Source organism: Podarcis pityusensis, assembly GCF_964106645.2.
Source record: "Podarcis pityusensis genome assembly, chromosome: 13".
NCBI classification, from domain to species: Eukaryota; Metazoa; Chordata; class Lepidosauria; order Squamata; family Lacertidae; genus Podarcis; species Podarcis pityusensis.
Window position 1 is genome coordinate 49,826,025 of NC_138038.1, and position 18,231 is coordinate 49,844,255.

General features: G+C 48.9%; 2 protein-coding genes across 2 annotated transcripts in view; both read right to left on the reverse strand.

The window, feature by feature from the left end:
* Nucleotides 1–1,855: 1,855 nt before the first annotated feature.
* On the reverse strand, nt 1,856–8,029 carry CHMP4A (charged multivesicular body protein 4A). Its single transcript, XM_080980017.1, has 6 exons — nt 7,887–8,029; nt 7,174–7,323; nt 6,374–6,551; nt 5,463–5,577; nt 4,204–4,327; nt 1,856–3,002 (listed from the first exon to the last, which is right to left on the reverse strand). The coding sequence occupies exons 1-6, from the start codon at nt 7,915–7,917 to the stop codon at nt 2,920–2,922; spliced, it is 681 nt and encodes a 226-aa protein (XP_080836143.1). The 5' UTR covers nt 7,918–8,029; the 3' UTR covers nt 1,856–2,919.
* Nucleotides 8,030–13,516: 5,487 nt separating this feature from the next.
* MDP1 (magnesium dependent phosphatase 1) overlaps nt 13,517–18,231 on the reverse strand; it is a gene marked incomplete at its 3' end in the record, with an annotated part of 7,876 nt that continues 3,161 nt past the window's right edge. The window contains exons 2-6 of the mRNA XM_080980067.1: nt 17,920–17,980; nt 16,019–16,129; nt 14,790–14,897; nt 13,828–13,913; nt 13,517–13,596 (exon numbers count right to left, since the gene is read on the reverse strand). Of these exons, the coding sequence (XP_080836193.1) occupies nt 13,517–13,596; nt 13,828–13,913; nt 14,790–14,897; nt 16,019–16,129; nt 17,920–17,980 (446 nt within the window). The remainder of the gene's footprint in view (nt 13,597–13,827; nt 13,914–14,789; nt 14,898–16,018; nt 16,130–17,919; nt 17,981–18,231) is intronic.

The window sequence follows — 18,231 nt, forward strand, 5'->3', positions numbered from 1 at the left end:
TGTTCTTAAACTGAGGTACCACTTTAGCTCATAGCTGTCAACTTTTCCCTTTCCTTGTGAGGAATCCTATTCGGAATAAGGGAATTTCCCTTTTAAAAAGGGAAACGTTGACAGCTATGCTTTAGCTAATGGGGCCTCCTGCTGCCGCCGCGCAATTTCTGTTCTCATCCTGAAGCGAAGTTCTTAACCTGAGGTACTATTTCTGGGTTAGCAGTGTCTGTGACCTGAAGCGTCTGTAACCTGAAGTGTCTGTAACCCAAGGTACCACTGTATATATATTCCCCGGGGTTTATTGAGCCAAAAGGCTGCGATTCTTGATTTTGCAGAATGGTAGCTCTGGAAGGGACCCAGAGTGTCATCTAGTCCAACCCTCTGCGACGCAGGAATCTCAACCAGATCCCTCCACAACATGTGGCCACTCAACCACTTGCTTAAAAACCTCCAAGGAAGGAGAGTCCGCTAGCTTCCGAGGGAGACCGTTTCATTGTCGAACTGCTCTTCCCGTGAGAAAATTCTTCCTGATGTTTAGCTGGAATCAGTGGTGTAGCAGAGTTTGCCAGCCTCCAGGGCATAGAGGGCGAAGAGAACTGTGCTAGCCCAGGCCTTGCCACTGCCGCCCCTGGAGCGCCCCCCTCCCCTTTCTGGGTTATGCTGTGCTGGCTGTCAGCCCACATGGGGGTACGACAGCCGGCCGACACAGCCTTTGGTGGTTGGATTCCCCGGACGTCCACCAAGAGGAGTGCCAGGCTGGGCTGGGCCCTTGCCCGCCTCCCTCAGCCTCTGCCCGCTCGCCAAGTGCAGTGCGAACAACCCTGTTGTGTTTTGGAGTTCAGCTCCTTCCCCAGCGAGGAAATTGGGAGTTTGCAAAAAAGCCACCTTAGCAATAGCAAGCGTGGCAACGTACAGCATGCGGGGTTTCAGCAGGATCTAGGAAGCGAAGGACCAAAACACAAAGTCGTTGGTCCGTACCGTACAGCCCGCAGTGCCTTCCTGCGTTTCAGAAAGGGGACCATTTCAGCCCCACGTGGCTCTTTGAAAAAGGTGCCATTTTAGCGGGTGGTGCTGTGGGTTAAACCACTGTCTAGGACTTGCCGATCAGAAGGTGGGCGGTTCGAATCCCCACGACGGGGTGAGCTCCCGTTGCTCAGTCCCTGCTCCTGCCAACCTAGCTTGAAAGCACGTCAACGTGCAAGTAGATAAATAGGTTCCGCTCTGGTGGGAAGGTAAACAGCGTTTCCGTGCGCTGCTCTGGTTCGCCAGAAGCAGTTTAGTCATGCTGGCCACATGACCCGGAAGCTGTACGCCAGCTCCCTCGGCCAGTAAAGCGAGATGAGCGCCGCAACCCCAGAGTTGGCCACGACTGGACCTTATGGTCAGGGGTCCCTTTACCTTTACCTTAAAAATCAGGCAGGGCAGTGTATGTGGAGAAGCTTATAAATAACGCAAAGTGAGTAGCAAACACGCCCAGCAAACACCAATGAAAGTGAAGGCCGGGGTCAGAGTATGAGAAAATCTAAGTGCTATTTCTCCACCCAAAATAGTTTAAATTAAGATGTAGCGATGTGTGCTGATAGCTTCCAGTGAGGAATGGGAACAGAGATCTGGCGGTCGCTCTTACCCGCAGTAACTGAGCAGAGTCTCCAAGCTCAAGAGCAGTCTACCTCTAATTGCACGGGAGACGGCCAAAGAAGGGCGGTCAGTGGCTTCGTTGGGCACATCTGATTGGGCAGCGTGCGGAACAGAGGGACACTCTGTCCAATCCACGAGGGCGTAGAGAGAGCCAAGAGGGGAGGGGAGGACTTGCAGAGAGCCGCTTCCCTCCCCAGCCCCGCCCTTCGAACAACGAAACAGCAGAAAAATTTCCGGCCACGTTTATTTTCAGAGTTGTCGTCGTAAAGGCCACTGCAGCATGTGCGCGTGAGAGGGGGGTGCGGGTTGGGGCAGAAATCCCTCCCCTTCCCCCTCCGAATTCTTGGCCACGAGAAGATACAAAAAGAAGAAGAAACTAACGACGGAGACGAAGACGAGAGAGAGAGAAAAGTTTCCGAAAAGTTAGCAGGTTAGCACAGATCCGAGTGCAAATAACATGTAAACGCCACCCCAAGCCACATTTAAACAGACACGCTGTCGATAGGAACAGAGAAAGAGAAAGAGAGAACGTACCTGTTCACACCAGACCCCCCACCCTCTTGGCACAGGTCCACCCACCCTGATGGATTGGCATCATTCATCATCATCATTTTTTTAAATTCACATGCTGGTGGGGAGAAAATCTGTAGCATTGGTAAAGAGGCTGGGGGGGAGAGAACGACCAAGGCATGGAGCCCCCCTAACCCCCCGCCCAGCAAAGAGGAGTAGCGAAGGAACACTGAACCCCCACAATTTGACACAGGCCCCAATCCCACTCGCAGCGAGTGCAGGGGGAGAACTTAACTCCGTGGAAACCCCTCTGCCTCGCTTCTGGGGAGGGGGGGACTCATGCCCCCCTCCCCACCGAAGGCCCCTCACATGTTTACAACCGCAGAGAGGGTCTCAGGTTCGCTTGGGAGGGGCCAAGCACCAAGATACGCTTGCAAAGTTTGGTCCTCGAGTTTTACAGAGGGGTAACGCGGGGGGTGCGGGGCCGGTCTCCCGTTCCCAAGGCAAGCCCCCTATCCCCTCCCCACGATACAATCTCTTCATATATATATATATATTTCATATATATAAATCTGTCTATATAAAACTCTTTACATTCGGCACGTAAGGTTATTTCAGGCAGGGGCGGGGCGGAGGGGGTGGGGGCGTCGGTGTTCACCACCCCTCCCCGAATCTGGAACTGAAGGAGGAAGGCAGGGGGGGAAAAGGTCCTCTCCCGTCTCCCAGCCCTCCAAGGAAGGGGAGGGAGGGAAGGAAGGAGGGCGGTTTTCCCACAATGCATCACGACACCCAGGCGGCAAGCTGCTTCATTTCTTCGTCGTCGTCGTCATCCACCGCGGAGGCAGAGGCGGGCACTTTTGAGGCTGGCAAAATAATAATAATAATAATAATTTATTATTTGTACCCCGCCCATCTGGCTGGGTCTCCCCAGCCACTCTGGGCGGCTTCCAACAAAGATTAAAAATACATTACAATGTCGCACATTGAAAACTTCCCTGAACCGGGCTGCCTGAACGGAGGGAGGGAAAGGATGAAATCAAAATGTAGACACGGCACCCCAAAACTTCAACCCTCTTCCAAATGCTCCCGCCTTTACTTAACGCCTTGCCTCGAGGTGCCTGTTTGTTTACTGGATTTATATGGGCTTTGAAGACACTCGAACTCAGGACGCAAGGGAGAAACGTGCTAAGAGGAAGTCACGTTCGGCAAACCCTCACCATGATGAACTCCTGCCCAGAAACCTATGTCCCCATTGTGGAAGGACGTGTGGATCCAGAATTGGCCTCGCTTACGGACTCACTGTTAAAGCTGTGTTTATGGAAGACCATCTTACTTGGCTACAAGTGATCGCCAATGAATATCCAGTAGTACCTTGGCTGTCAAACTTAATCCGTTCCGGGAGTCCGAAAACCCAGGCACAGCTTCCAGTTGGTTGCAGGATCTTCCTGCACTCAATCAGAAGCTGCGTCAGACGTTTGGCTTCCAAAGAACGTTCACAAACATTCACAAACAGGTTTGCGGCGTTCAGGGGCCAAAACGTACGCGTACTAAGGCGTTCGAGAACCAAGGTACGACTGTAGTGCTTTCAGGCAGACGCCACAAAGCGGTTTGTGTAAGGTTACGACAAGAAGAACACACACACACACACACACACACACACACAAAGGGCCTTCTCTTTTAAAAAAGTCACAATATCCAGGCTGGATTAAGACCTTTGGAGATCCTAAGCACTTAAAAGCTTTTGGTGCCCCTATACCTATCCAATTCAAAACATAAGCCGTAAAATAAAATTAATTTTTTTCGAAATGAAGCAGAACCTACATTCAGGTGGAAAATGATGCTTATTTTTGCACGCTTCTACTTTACACCCACCCACTTCTCCAGATTTGTTGGGGCTGCCGCCCCACACCAGCCAGAGGCATGTTGGGAGTTGTAGTCCAGCCATACTTGGAGTGACCCAGGTTGGCAAAGCCAGGACTTTTGAGGGGAGCTGAGACAGCAGGCGACGCCATCCCAAGACCCAGGGGCTTGTGCCCACCTCGCTGCCTCCCCACGCCCCCTTACCTGGCACGCTGGGCAGGCGAGAGGCAGGCACGCTGGGCAGCTCGGGCGTCGGTTCCCCAACATTCAGCAGCTCCTTGTCCAAGTCTTCCTGCTCCATCACCTCCAGCTCAGCTAACAGCTCGTCCTGAGGGCAGCAAAGGCAGGGGGATGAGTAGAAACACAAACAGGTACCCATTGCCACTTCTCCCCTCCAATGCCCACTGCCCCACTACTCTGGGGCTCAGCCCCACCCCAAAAGGCGGATCTGCAGACCCATAACCGAACTCCTTCCTCCACTTTTCAGGAGGGAGAGTTCCCTCGCTTTTAAAATTATTTTTATTAAAGATTTTCTTGATTTACAAAAGTGTGTGCAATGTCTCTCTCTCGTATGTGTGTGTATATATATATATATATATATATATATTTCCATGTAACATTTTTACAAGTCTGTTTCATTTGTTGAGACATTGGGAAGAAAAGGGGGAAAGAGGTGGAGGGGGGGGAAGATGAGTGGGGGTGGGGACGGGTGGCGATGTTTCTACAGTGGTACTTCGGGTTAAGTACCTAATTCGTTCCGGAGGTCCGTTCTTAACCTGAAACTGTTCTTAACCTGAAGCACCACTTTAGCTAATGGGGCCTCCTGCTGCCGCCGCACGATTTCTGTTCTCATCCTGAAGGAAAGTTCTTAACCTGAAGCACTATTTCTGGGTTAGCAGAGTCTGTAACCTGAAGCGTATGTATCCTGAAGCGTATGTAACCCGAGGTACCACTGTACTTTATGTGGGGTTTTGTGTCAGTGTTGCTTGTGCAGGTTCTTTACTGCTCACTTGTGTTCCTTTGGTGGTGAGAGAGGTTGGGGTTGGCCCAGGGTGTGGTTATTCATTTGTGATTGGCTGTGTTGAACTTTGTTTTCGTGTGTGAGTGAGGTGGGTGGGTGTTTTGGATCAGGTTAGCTATATTGATTTGTATGCCGTTGGTGGATTTTTGTCGTTGTCTTGTTGGGCTGTGTATGTGATAAAGGGAAGCCATACCGGGGTAAAGGCGTCTTCTTCTGTTTGTCCCCGTGTCAGTTTCAGTTTATTGGTTAATTTTTCTAGCAGGGCTGTTTCCCATACTATTTGGTACCATTGGTCCACGCTTACTGCCTGACTGGTCTCTCCAGTGTCTGGCTATGATGCTTCTGGCTGCTGAAAGTAGGTGGGTTATGAGCTCTTTGTGGTGTAAGTGGGCATTATTGCCTTGGAAGGTGTTTAGTAAGGGCCCCCCGCTTTTGACGTTACCTCATCTACATCGTCCCCAAAGCCGACGGGCTTCGAGATGGCGTCAGAGATCTGCTGCGCGATGTCCTGCTGCTCTGTGATCTCGGCCATCAGGTCGTCCACTTTGTCGATGTCCCTGGAGAGACGGGGTGGGGGAAAAGGGTGAGACACAGAGGAAAGGGCAGCTGGGGTGGGGGGCTGCTTTTGCCGTTGCACCGAAGTGCACCTCAAGAACAGGAAAGCACGGGAGGCCAAAGGAGCTGGAAGACGGAGCAGGCAAGTGGCAAATCCGAGATCCAGGTCCGAAAATGCGAGCAGCCGCCACGAGACAAAATCCACAAGGCAGGACTAAGGAGGATGGAGCCAGCCTTTGAACGGGGAACCTTTCTTTAGCCAAGGGCCGCAATCCCACCAGGGCAACTTTCTGGGGGCCACAGGTCTGGACACACACAAGCCTCTCCATCCTGGTTTGACCCCAGTTCAAAGACACAGACCAGCCAGGTAAGCTTACTGGAGGGGGGCTCGGAGATGGCCCAACAAGGGGCGTGGCCTGGGCAGAGGATTCTGGGAGCTGTAGTTTGTTAAGGGCACTGAGCCTCGCTAGGAGAGCCCTATTCCCGCTCACAGAGCAGCCATTCCCAGAATCCCTGGGAAGAGAGAGTGGCTGTTAAACCGCCCTGACAACCATAGCTCTTGTGAAGGGAATAATGCGGTGTCTCAGCACCCTTATCGGACTACAGCTCCCAGGATTCTTTGCAGGAAGCCACACCTGCCAGCACTGTCTTTTAAATAGAGGGCATGCACATGGCCAGAAAGGGTCTCCTCCTTTGCACTCGGGGCTTGCTGCTCCCTCGGCCTTCTCTTTTGCCCTTTCCAGGCTCCACACAAGCACCCTATCTCCCTCCTGAAGGCCCCACAGCCTCGGGACCCACATGTGCTGATGGGCTTCCTTCATGGCTCGGGCTGCGTCCGACATGGTCTTGAGCACTTCGGTGTTGGTGGTGGCGTTCTCGAGAGCCTCGCGCTGGAACTCGATGGTGGAGAGGGTCCCATCGATCTGCCCCAGCTGCTGCTCGTAGCGTTTCTTCCGCTTGAGAGCTTGCAGGGCAGCTGGATCGAGAAGGGAGGGAAAGAGGCAATGCGTTATTCTGTTTTTAATATTCAGCTGACAACTGCCCAGAGTGGCACCCAGTCAGATGGGTGGCATATTATTATTATTATTATTATTATTATTATTAGCAGGCATCAGTTCCATTTGCTCTGTGACACAGCCCACCCCTTAAACTTTACAAACGCTCTATTTCCTCTTCTAAGGCTACAGGGTTCCGTTCCTCAGAAATGTAGGATGTGCTGGAAGCAGGCACACAGACCCTAAAATCCCCCAGCTTTCGTTTTGACACTGCTAAGTTTCTTTTTTTATTTTGTGTGTGTTTGTGTGTGTAATTGAACTTAAATATCACATCACAAAAGTAAAAAGAAAATACACCACTTTATTTTATTTATATGTAACATTTACTTTTTGGTAACATTTTACTTTCTACATAACATATTTTTGCTAACCGGCGAGCGGTGTATTTTCTTTCCTTTTCTTTTAACATTGCTAAGTTTCTAGTCCTTATGAAAGCACAGCCCCCTCAAAGCTGCTGCTTAAGGGATGAAGGAAATCTCTGTTTTAACCGGCCCCCTTCCTGGACCCCACGTTCCCTGTATCTCCCTCCACTGCTCCATTCACCTCTTTTGTTTTTCGTCCCATGTTTCTTAGCCGACTGAAGCTCCTGCTGGATCTTTTGCTCCAGGAATTCTTGTTTCTTGACAAGCACCTCCTCCGTCTCCCGCAGCTTCTGGATGGCCTCCTGCGGGGTAGGGGCTTTGGCCTTCTTACCTGGAAAGGGCCCCGGCCAGAGAGGGTGGGGGGAAGGGAGAGAAGGGAGAGAGCCAGAACGCCCATTAATCCTCCAGCATCAATCCAACCTATTTGAGAGCCAACAACAACAGGGACTAGAACCATTGCTTGGAAATGATGGTGCTTAAGGGAGACTGGCCAGCCCACCAAGCGGTACCCCAGGTGAATTATGGGCTTTTCCCAGCAGCCATCCTTCTCCTCCATGACTCTCTTGCCCTGCTTCAAAATGGTGGGGGGAAGCTGCCCCCCTACGCCCAGAAACTGATCACTGGGGAAGAAGATAAGTTAACCCCCCAAAATAGAGCTTTTTGGAAATATGGTACAGTCCACTCCCCCCCCCGATAAAGCTTGGAATGAACCCTTCCCCTTCCTTTAATACGCTTCCCTCCTTTGTTTTTCTCCCTCCACCAAGCCAGACTCTTTTCCTCTCCTTCCTCCCCCCCCCAGACACAAATGGTTTCTCCCAGCTGTCCGTGATCCCCTATGGCGATTGGGCGATACCACCCACCTTCAGGGTGGGGAATGTAAAAGTAGGGGCTCACCCTTCCCGAAGAGCTTTCCCAAGCCACTCATCTCGCCTGGTTGGTAATTCACTGGACTTCCTCTTCCGGCTTCATCCCCCTCCCAGCCTTACACCGCCTCCATCCCCCCCCCCACCAATCACATGACAACAGGGAAGGACCAGGGCAAAGAGATACAGTCTTCCTAGTTCTCTATAGAGACATCAGGTTCCCAATATGAAGTGGCTACACTCCTCTTACGTGCGGGGAAATGGGAGTGGAATTGCATTTTTTTAAAAAATGGGTTCGACCGAGACTCATTTATTAATTGCAGTTCACTCCCAATGAGGCTAATTAATCGTGGCCCAAGTCCTACTGATTTAATTTGGAATTCAGTGCAAATAACTTACTCTAGAAGACTGGGACCAACCCAGTGATCGGTATTTTTTTAATTTAAAAACAAACAAACATCATGGCTGCTTCAAAGAGCAGCTGCGAAAGGAGAACCTCTCGCCCTGTTTGGATTTTGGCAATTGGGATTGGTTTTTAACCATAGGTTCCGACATCGCTCCACCACGCTTGCCCCGCACATGGGAGGTAGTTTTACAATGGAAACCGGAAGTTGAGATTGCCGGGAGCGTCCAATTAATGGTATCTCTTTGGACCAAATCTGGGCACGGGACAAAAACGTGGGCAGGGAAATCATATGACGTGATGTCTCTCCCTCTCTTCCCCCCTCCCTCTCTTAAAGGAGCCGCGCCGCCCTAAAGAACGTCTTTCCAATCCTGAAACAGAATTTTGTAGTCTCGAAATTAAATTATGAATATCCATTTCCTACAGGGGCCATATGAACTACCTGGTTTTATGGGACTGAGTCCACATTAATCATTTTGCCTGCAGTTTGAAGGTCTCCACCCCGAGCTGCCCCACCCATCCCATAATAGCGCCCCGATCTTGAAAAAGATGCGGGAGATTTAACAATCCAACAGGTATAGCTTTCCACTGTGGAGGAGAGAATTAGGGGAGGAGCTCCCCTCCTTTTAACACTGATTTTCCATGTTTACTATACCGGATATGGAGATCCATTGATTCTCCTCTGTTTTAAGACTCCTATCTCCCCGCATCCCTGTTTTATTGGCTGAGGCTGAAATCCAAAAACATCTAGAATCCCCTAGATGTTAAAAGCACTTCTTTGTAATCTGGCTGACATGTCTCTTCCCACTTGGCTCTGGGCATTCACACCTTTTCCTTAATGTATTATTGTTGGTTAAATAAAACATGAATTGAAGATGTGATGAGAATTCTAAAGTCTTAGATATATAATAAATGTTCATAAATGTACCAACCAAGCACGTACATAGATCAGCACAGGAAGACCGACCTGAAACCTTTTTTGATTCCCAATCTGACCAAATGCTTTCTCTGCAAGATCAAAGGAAAATGGAAAAGCCTCCCCATTGTCTTTTCCTTCACAAATCCTGTCTTAAGGGTATGTCTGTGTTCGAATAGGGTGAGCCTGTGATCTGGCTCAGGAACTAAGGCTCCCCTGGGTATCCAATCAAGTGAGCATTAGCAGGTAACCTGTAAGACGAGATAAACAACGCACTCAGATTTCTGCTGTAGACCGCCTTTTCTATGATGTATCTGAGGGGTGGTCTCGAGCTCCAGGGCAGGGAATTTAAAATGTCTATATAAGGACAGGCACACCTTTGTTCTGGGTCCTCCTCCTTTCCTGCGTGTAAGGGGAGGACCCTGTCGCAATAGATCAATAAAGATCAGGCTTACTAGCCGCTTTGCTTCTCAATATTCTCTGGTTGGCCTCTGTTATTTTCTCCTACCAATAGGGAACCTACGTAAGGACTCTAGATGGGCTCTTGGATACCCCATGAGGGAACAAGGGCAAATGTTTGTTTACAACAAAGACAAGCATGTCTCTGGCCATGTGCAAAGTACACCTTCCCCAGCAGTAACTGCAGCTCAGCACTGTGAGCATATTGAGGGTGAAAGACTGTAGGGCCTGGCAATTGCTTTTGATAATAAAAAAAAAAAGGGGGGGGGAGCATTGGGCCTGACTGACCTGATCCTGGATATTGCATTTAAAAAAACAGAAAGCAAAAACAAACCCACACTACTCATGACTTTTAGGAGATGCATTGCATTGCCTGATTGAAATAGCAGAGTAAAGATATTGCAAGAAGCACAATTCTGCCGACTCTTCTGTGTATTCCTTTGTTCTCTGCGCTTGGTTCTTAACAAACGTTATATCAATTTTACGCGATAAATAAATGTCTGATCCCACAGTGAGAGAGACAGAGAGGATGTGAGCTTTCACTTGTTCCTGCCTACCTCAGCCAATGAGAAATCAGCAACCCACCAGACAGTTTTGGCCCTCCTGGAGCCCTCTGGAAGTTTGGGGCTGCAGCTCCCATCAGCCCAGAGTTCACAGAGTGGTAGAATTGTCGAGTTAGAAGGGACCCCAGGGTCATCTAGTCCAACCCCCTGCAATGCAGGGATCTCAACTGAAGCATCCATGGCAGATGGCCACCCAACCTCTGCTTAAAAAACTCCAGTGAAGGAGCGTTGTATTCCAAAAAACTGGAAGGTGCAAAGTTGGAAAAGGCTGACACAGGAATGTAGCCTGGGAGTCATTTTGGACTCACCGCTGTCCTGGAGGCGCAGGTCAATTCTGTGTCCAGGGCAGCTGTCTACCAGCTTCACCTGGTACGCAGGATGAGACCCTCCCTGCCCGCAGACTGTCTCGCCAGAGTGGTGCATGCTCTAGTTATCTCTCGCTTGGACTACTGCCCTGTGCTCTACGTGGGGCTACCTTTTTAGGTGACCAGGAAACTGCAACTAATCCAGAATGCGGCAGCCAAACTGGTCACTGGGAGCGGCTGCTGGGACCATATAACACCAGTCGTAAAAGACTTGCATTGGCTCCCAGAACATTTCCAAGCACAATTAAGAGTGTTGGTGTTGACCTTGAAAGCCCTAAATGACTTTGCCCCAGTATACTTGAAGGAGCGTCTCCACCCCATCATTCAGCCCTGACACTGAGGTGCAGCTCTGAGGGCCTTCTGGCAGTTCCCTCCTTGCGAAAAGTGAGGTTACAGGGACCCAAGCAGAGGGCCTTCTCGGTGGTGGCGCCCGCCCTGTGGAACACCCTCCCACCAGGTGTCAAGGAAATAAACAACTAGAAGACATCTGAAGGCAGCTCTGTTTAGGAAAGTTTTTAATGTTTGATGTTTTATCGTGTTTTTAATATTCTATTGGACAAGGATCCTGCAATCACGTTAAGGGTAGCCATATGTGCGATTGCTGTGCTATCATAGGTTTTAAATAATAATTTTAGGTTATATGTTAGTGACTAAATTTTAATTTATATATTTTTTAACTGTTGCTATATCTGTATTGTCCCTCTTATACCTAATTGCAAATTCAAATGTATCCCTATCGTGTTTTATGACTTCCTTAATATTGTATGTGGGCTGGAACTGGTCTCTGACCGAAATAATAAAATTCATTCATTCAATATTCTATTGGAAGCCGCCCAGAATGGCTGGGGAAACCCAGCCAGCTGGGCGGGGTATAAATAATAAATTATTATATTATTATTACATTTTTTGGTGCCTGCTAAAAATAGTTGTTTAGGCAAGCCTATCCAGATGCATAGCATTTTAATCTGGTTTTTATCTTGATAGGTTTTTTTGAATACTTTAGGTATTTCTTCTTAACCAATTCTTTTCCCTGTGATTTCATTGTTTTATTCTGTTTATAAACCACGATCGGCATTGTTGTCGTTGCCTTTCTACAGTCAAGCAGTGCATGAACTTTACAAAGCAGACAATTGAATAAAATAGGACACCCCCCCCCCCGCTTTCACAGTGCCTGTCGTCTTCTGCCGGCTCGGCAACTGGAGAGGACGTGGATCAGTTGTTGGGGAACAGGAGCGTGGCAAGGTGTAGGGGTGCAGATATCCAGAGTGTGGGGGTCAGGTGGGATCGCTATGAGGAACTATGAAAAATGAAGCAGGCCAATGTGTCCGCGATGAAAGCATTGCATTGACTGGGTATGATCTATTGACAATAGGTTCTGATCGAATCCCACAAGCCTCTCCACCTCTGCCATTTGCTATCTACCTGAAAGGCACGTATAAGCATTCTAAACACAGACCAGTTGCCAGTTGGTTCATCAGGCATCCTGGGTCATAAAGATAGTAGGTAGCTTCTTTGATGTAGTTTGGGTGGCGCTGGGGGTTAAACCACAGAGCCTAGGACTTGCCGATCAGAAGGTCGGCGGTTCGAATCCTCGCGACGGGGTGAGCTCCCGTTGTTCAGTCCCTGCTCCTGCCAACCTAGCAGTTCGAAAGCATGTCAGAGTGCAAGTAGATCAATAGGTATGGCTCCAGCAGGAAGGTAAACGGCGTTTCCGTGCGCTGCTCTGGTTCACCAGAAGTGGCTTAGTCATGCTGGCCACATGACCCAGAAGCTGTATGCTGGCTCCCTCGGCCAATAAAGCAAGATGAGCGCTGCAACCCCAGAGTCGGCCATGACTGGACCTAAGGGTCAGGGGTCCCTTTACCTTTACCTTTAAAGGCCAGGAAGAGAGTTCACAAGGAGATGGTAAATACTCTTTTCCTTGCCATCCTTCCTTCCTTCCCTGCCTGTTTATGACCTCTGGGTTTTGCTGAATGCATTCCTCTAGTCCTGTTTTGTTTACTCTCAGATATGTATGCATGCTCAAAGTAGTCTTTGTAGTTAACAGGATTTCTTCTGATTACAGATAGGTAGCCGTGTTGGTCTGCCATAGTCAAAATAAAAAAAATCCTTCCAGTAGCACCTTTAAGACCAACTAAGTTAGTTCTTGGTATGAGCTTTCGTGTGCAAGCACACTTCTTCAGATACACTGAAACAGAAGTTGCCAGATCCTTCTATATAGTGAGAAGGTGGGGAGGGGTATTACTCAGAAGGGTGGTGGGAATGGGAGATTGGCAGATAGCTGAGATGAGCCTGCTGACGACTCTTAACGACTGTAATAGGTCTTACAGGAAAAGGCAAGGGGTGAGAAGGTGAGAAGGATTTCTTCTGATCTGACTTTGTCCCACGTGGGGTTTTTTGAAACGCTCAGAGGAAATCTGATTGGTTCTTATGAACACTGTGTAAAAAGTCCTTTTGTGAATAAAACAACCTGGGCCGAGGGGTGGAGAAGGATTATTATTATTGGCACCTCTCCCCAGAGTCTTGCTGGCCAAGCATCGTGTGTACAGTGGTACCTCAGGTTACATACGCTTCAGGTTACAGACTCCGCTAACCCAGAAATAGTGCTTCAGGTTAAGAACTTTGCTTCAGGATGAGAACAGAAATCGGGCTCTGGCGGCACGGCAGCAGCGGGAGGCCCCATTAGCTAAAGTGGTGCTTCAGGTTAAGAACAGTTTCAGGTTAAGTACGGACCTCCGGAACAAATTAAGTACTTAACCCGAGGTACCACTGTCTTTTATTAATCAGAGTCCAATCCTTCCTTTGCGTTGGGAACGCTACAGCAAGGTGCCTATCAGGTAAGTCCAGGCTGTTCACACGTGTGTAAAAAGATGCACGGCAGGGAAACACGTAGAGGATTTATTGCACGGGGTCAAAATCCCGTCCCCGCCAACACACTCCACACATGACGAGCATTCAGGATCGAGCGAAGGCTTCTAGGCCCTGTTTCAGGAGGGACAGGTTCATGCCGTTGGGGACGAGGATACATGTGACTCCTACGTGGAAGCGAAATAGGGGGAAAATAGATTGCACATCTCCCCGCCCCCCTTCGTACGAAGCTGACTTATTCAGAGTCAGCCTTGGGGTCCGCTTAGCTCAGGCTTGTCTTCCCTGACCTACAGCAGCTCCCAAGCGTGAGGCAGGTGCCCCCTTTGCCCCACAGACAGCAGCCTCCGCCGACTACGGGCGAGGGGGTCACACGCAGCGGGCACATTTCTCCCCGTTACCTAATTTGCTGACGTCGTAAATGTTGCGGCTCTCGTCGTCGAAGAAGAGCATCTGCGAAAAGGGAACCCCGGTTTGTTGAGACAACCTGAGGAGGAACAGGCGGGGGGCAGAATGAGAAATCGCTGTCCCGTTGCTCCCATAGACCAGCCTTGCCAATGGCGTGCCCTCCGTCAGTGGTGTCCAAACTTTTTTCACAGAGGGCCAGATTTGATGAAGTGAAGGGCCGTGAGGGCAGACCAAAGGGCCAACCAAAGTCGTTAACCTTTTTTTTAGGGTTGAAGTTGGTGAGCTTTTTTTTTAGGATTTTACTCCAGGAAATAAACTGCCACAGGGGCCGGATTAAACCATACTACCAAAATGATTAAGGTTTTAAATGACAATTTTAGGTTATATTTTAGTGATCAATATTTAATATATATTTTTAACTGCTGCTATACAGTGGTACCTCGGGTTACATACGCTTCATGTTACATACGCTTCAGGTTACAGACTCCGCTAACCCAGAAATAGTACCTCGGGTTAAGAACTTTGCTTCAGGATGAGAACAGAAATCGGGCTCCGGCGGCGCGGCAGCAGCAGGAGGCTCCATTAGCTAAAGTGGTGCTTCAGGTTAAGAACAGTTTCAGGTTAAGAACGGACCTCCGGAACGAACTAAGTACTTAACCCGAGGTACCACTGTGTCTGAATTGCCTCTGTTATACCCAATTGCAATTCAATGTATTCCTGTTGTGTTTTATGATTTTCCTGATATTGTAAGTGAGCCAGAACTGGACTGTAATAATAAAAAAAATCAGATAAACCAACCGGCGGGCAGGATTAGGCCCAAGAAATGGACGGAACTTGGGGGACATCACTGTGGGGGTGTACAAAGAGTCAGTGGCCCAGCTGGTCCAGGCGCCTGTTTTCACAGCCGCCGCCCCCTCTATGCCCCCCATCCAACAGGATGTAGGTCTTCCCTTACTTCTGAAAGTGGGTGACTTTGCTGCCCGGGTAGATCTCTGCGTAGCGGATGAAGCGGTTCAGGCCGAAGAGATCCAACAGCTGATTAGCCCCCCGGATCTCACCTGTCCTAGGAAGAGAGAGGGAGGGGTGGAGAGATTCATATTTGAAATCGCTTATTCATCTTGTTTATTAAATAATACCCCCCCTTGCAGACGACTGCAGTGCCTGGAGATGGGCAGTCAAGTCGTGCATCCGTAGCAGGGACCTGAGGAGAAATGACCGCTGGGAGGAGAACGGAGAGAAGAAATACAGTGGTACCTCGGGTTACATACACTTCAGGTTACATACGCTTCAAGTTACAGACTCTGCTAACCCAGAAATAATACCTCGGGTTAAAAACTTTGCTTCAGGATGAGAACAGAAATCGTGCTCCAGCGGCGCAGTGGCAGCAGGAGGCCCCATTAGCTAAAGTGGTGCTTCAGGTTAAGAACAGTTTCAGGTTAAGAACGGACCTCCGGAACGAATTAAGTACTTAACCCGAGGTACCACTGTACCACGATGCAACCAGACACCTTACTCTGCCCCGGCTGCAACAAAACATGTCTCTCCCATATCATCTCTGTGGCAACAGCAGGCAACATCTTAACCTCACCCCCAAAGGCGCATTCTTCCATTGTCTTCCATCGTCAACCAAGGTTAAATTTGTAAGCTCAGGGATTTTTCTCAGCCGGAACTCAAGTTCCGGCACCTCTCAAGTCAGTGCCACTGCCGTTGTAAGAGAGGCGTTCACGTCGAGTTCCTCTTTCTTCTAGGAAAATAGCAAGGCGGTTCACAGCACAAAGCACAAAAGGAGAACACAAAATGCGTAGTGAAATCAAGGACAAGAAAGAAAAGCAAGCCAGTAAACCGTCCCACAAACACATTTAAAAGGACTTCATAGGGACTAGTCACACAACGGAACTTTAACACGGAACTTTAAGGTGGTCGGCAAGCGGCAAACATGGTGTGGATGTCCCTGTTGACATGGAGTCCAATAATAATAATAATAATAATAATAATAATAATAATAATTTATTATTTATACCCCGCCCATCTGGCTGAGTTTCCCCAGCCACACTGGGCAGCTCCCAATCAAATGTTAAAAACAGTACAGCATTAAATATTAAAAACCTCCCTGTCAAGCCAAGTAACCTGGAATAAATGGAGGCGGTTTGGGGCCTGAAGGTTGGGTGCAGGATCTGGACTCACCGTGAGGCAGCCGCCATAGGGATCCCCTCCGCTTGCAGCTGCTCCAGCACAGCCGGCACCTCAGGGTACAGATTTATGGGTCGCATGTTGCGGTCTCGTATTGAGCCATCACTGAGGGGAACATTGACAAAAGAGTCATGAGGTTTGTTGCCTTTAAAACAACAAAAAAAGTGTCGGGATGGTAGATGCGTTTTTAACATGGCAGGCAGAAATCCAACAGATACAGTTTTCCCCAGGACACAAAGGAGAGCTTCACCTGTTGGGTTCCTGCCTGCTGCACGGTTTTTGGGGCACAGAGCCCTTTAAGCATAAAACAAACATCAGTGTCTCTCCCCAAGTGGGGGGAATAAACAGCTCCCTGAAAGGCCCTTTGTATTGTGCATTAATGACAATTTGTGCTCAAGATGGTTTCAGGGAAGTTAGATGCAGAACTCCCTTTCGACATTGTTTTGGGGTTTGGACACGCCAGTTGGCACATGCCCCATAACCTGCTGATGAAATCCTGCATCTTTTAAAATATAATAATAAGAATAAGAATAATAGTAATTTATTATTTGTACCAGGCCCATCTGGCTGAGTTTCCCCAGCCACTCTGGGCGGCTTCCACAAAGACCAAAAATACACTAAGATGTCACACATTAAAAACTTCCCTGAACAGGTCTGCCTTCAGAAGTCTTCTAAATGTCAGGTAGTTGTTTATCTCTTTGACATGTGATGGGAGGGCGTTCCACAGGGTGGGCGCCACTACTGAGAAGGCCCTCTGCCTGGTTCCTTGTAGCTTTGCTTCTCGCAATGAGGGAACCGCCAGAAGGCCCTCGGAGCTGGGCCTCAGCGTCCGGGCAGAACGATGGGGGTTGAGACGCTCCTTCAGGTATACTGGGCCGAGGCCGTTTAGGGCTTTAAAGGTCAGCACCAACACTTTGAATTGTGCTCGGAAACGTACTGGGAGCCAATGTAGGTCTTTCAAGACCGGTGTTATGTGGTCTTGGCGCTCCCAGTCACCAGTCTGGCTGCCGCATTCTGGATTAGTTGCAGTTCCCGGGTCACCTTCAAAGGTAGCCCCACGTAGAGCGCATTGCAGTAGTCCAAGCGGGAGATTACTAGAGCATGCACCACTCTGGCGAGACAGTCTGCGGGCAGGTAGGGTCTCATCCTGCGTACCAGATGGAGCTGATAAACAGCTGCCCTGGACACAGAACTGACCCGCGCCTCCATGAACAGCTGTGAGTCCAGAATGACTCCCAGGCTGCGCACCTGGTCCTTCGGGGGCACAGGTACCCCATTCAGGACCAGGGAGATATAAACAACGTTCTAGTTTATGTATTTATTTTGCCCCGCTTTCGTCGCGTTACAGCACAACAGTTGCCCACGCGGATGACAAAGACATGGTAACCTTAGAGAAGCATCGCATCAGGGAATCTAATAAGCGGTACAATGTGTGCGGACCGCCCAGTATAAATCCATCACTATTTATTTCATAAAATTTGTAAAAATTGATTGTAAAAAAACCAACAACCAACCCCTCAAAGAGGTTTGCGAAAAAGATAAAACAATGCAGTTCAAGAAGAATTAACAACGATAATTTAAGACTTTTGAGAAATGAAAATGAGCCAAAAACAGATTAAAAGCCACATTAGTGTGAGTCAATGACAGGCATAGGCAAACTCGGCCCTCCAGATGTTTTGGGACTACAACTCCCATCATCCCTAGCTAACAGGACCAGTGGTCAGGGATGATGGGAATTGTAGTCCCAAAACATTTGGAGGGCCGAGTTTGCCTATGCCTGGTCAATGAGATGCTGCAGAAAAACACCCTCAAAAACACTACCAGTCCTATAAACACTCCATATTATTATTATTGTTTATTAAATTTGTATTCCACCCTTCATCTAAAGATCTCACCTGCTTTTCTGGAAGGGGGGGTCCACGTGGGTGTCTACCCAGAAGGGCCACAGGGTGTAATCTGTAAGAGAGAGGTCAGTTGACCTTGAATTCCCCTAACCCCCAAAACATAAGCCTAAAACTTCATGTTTTTCACCTGCTTCACTCTTTCCCATTCTTCCCAAATCGTCTCCTTTTACTACACAGATTCTGCTTGCTGAAGGCAGATCTTCAGCCCAAGGGCCAGACAGCCTTCTGATTCCTTTATTATTTTATTCACATAATATACATTCTTTACAACAAACAACTCCAAAATAAACAGACAGCTCCAGA

Excerpts from the sequence above, each read along its gene's own strand:
- CHMP4A (XM_080980017.1), bottom strand. The coding sequence starts at position 7,917 with ATGAGTGGCTTGGGAAAGCTCTTCGGGAAGG. Across the intron at positions 7,324-7,886 it reads GGGAAAGCTCTTCGGGAAGG|GTAAGAAGGCCAAAGCCCCT; the intron begins GTGAGCCCCTAC and ends GGCCCTTTCCAG. Across the intron at positions 3,003-4,203 it reads TCGCCTGCCCAGCGTGCCAG|CCTCAAAAGTGCCCGCCTCT; the intron begins GTAAGGGGGCGT and ends TTATTTTGCCAG.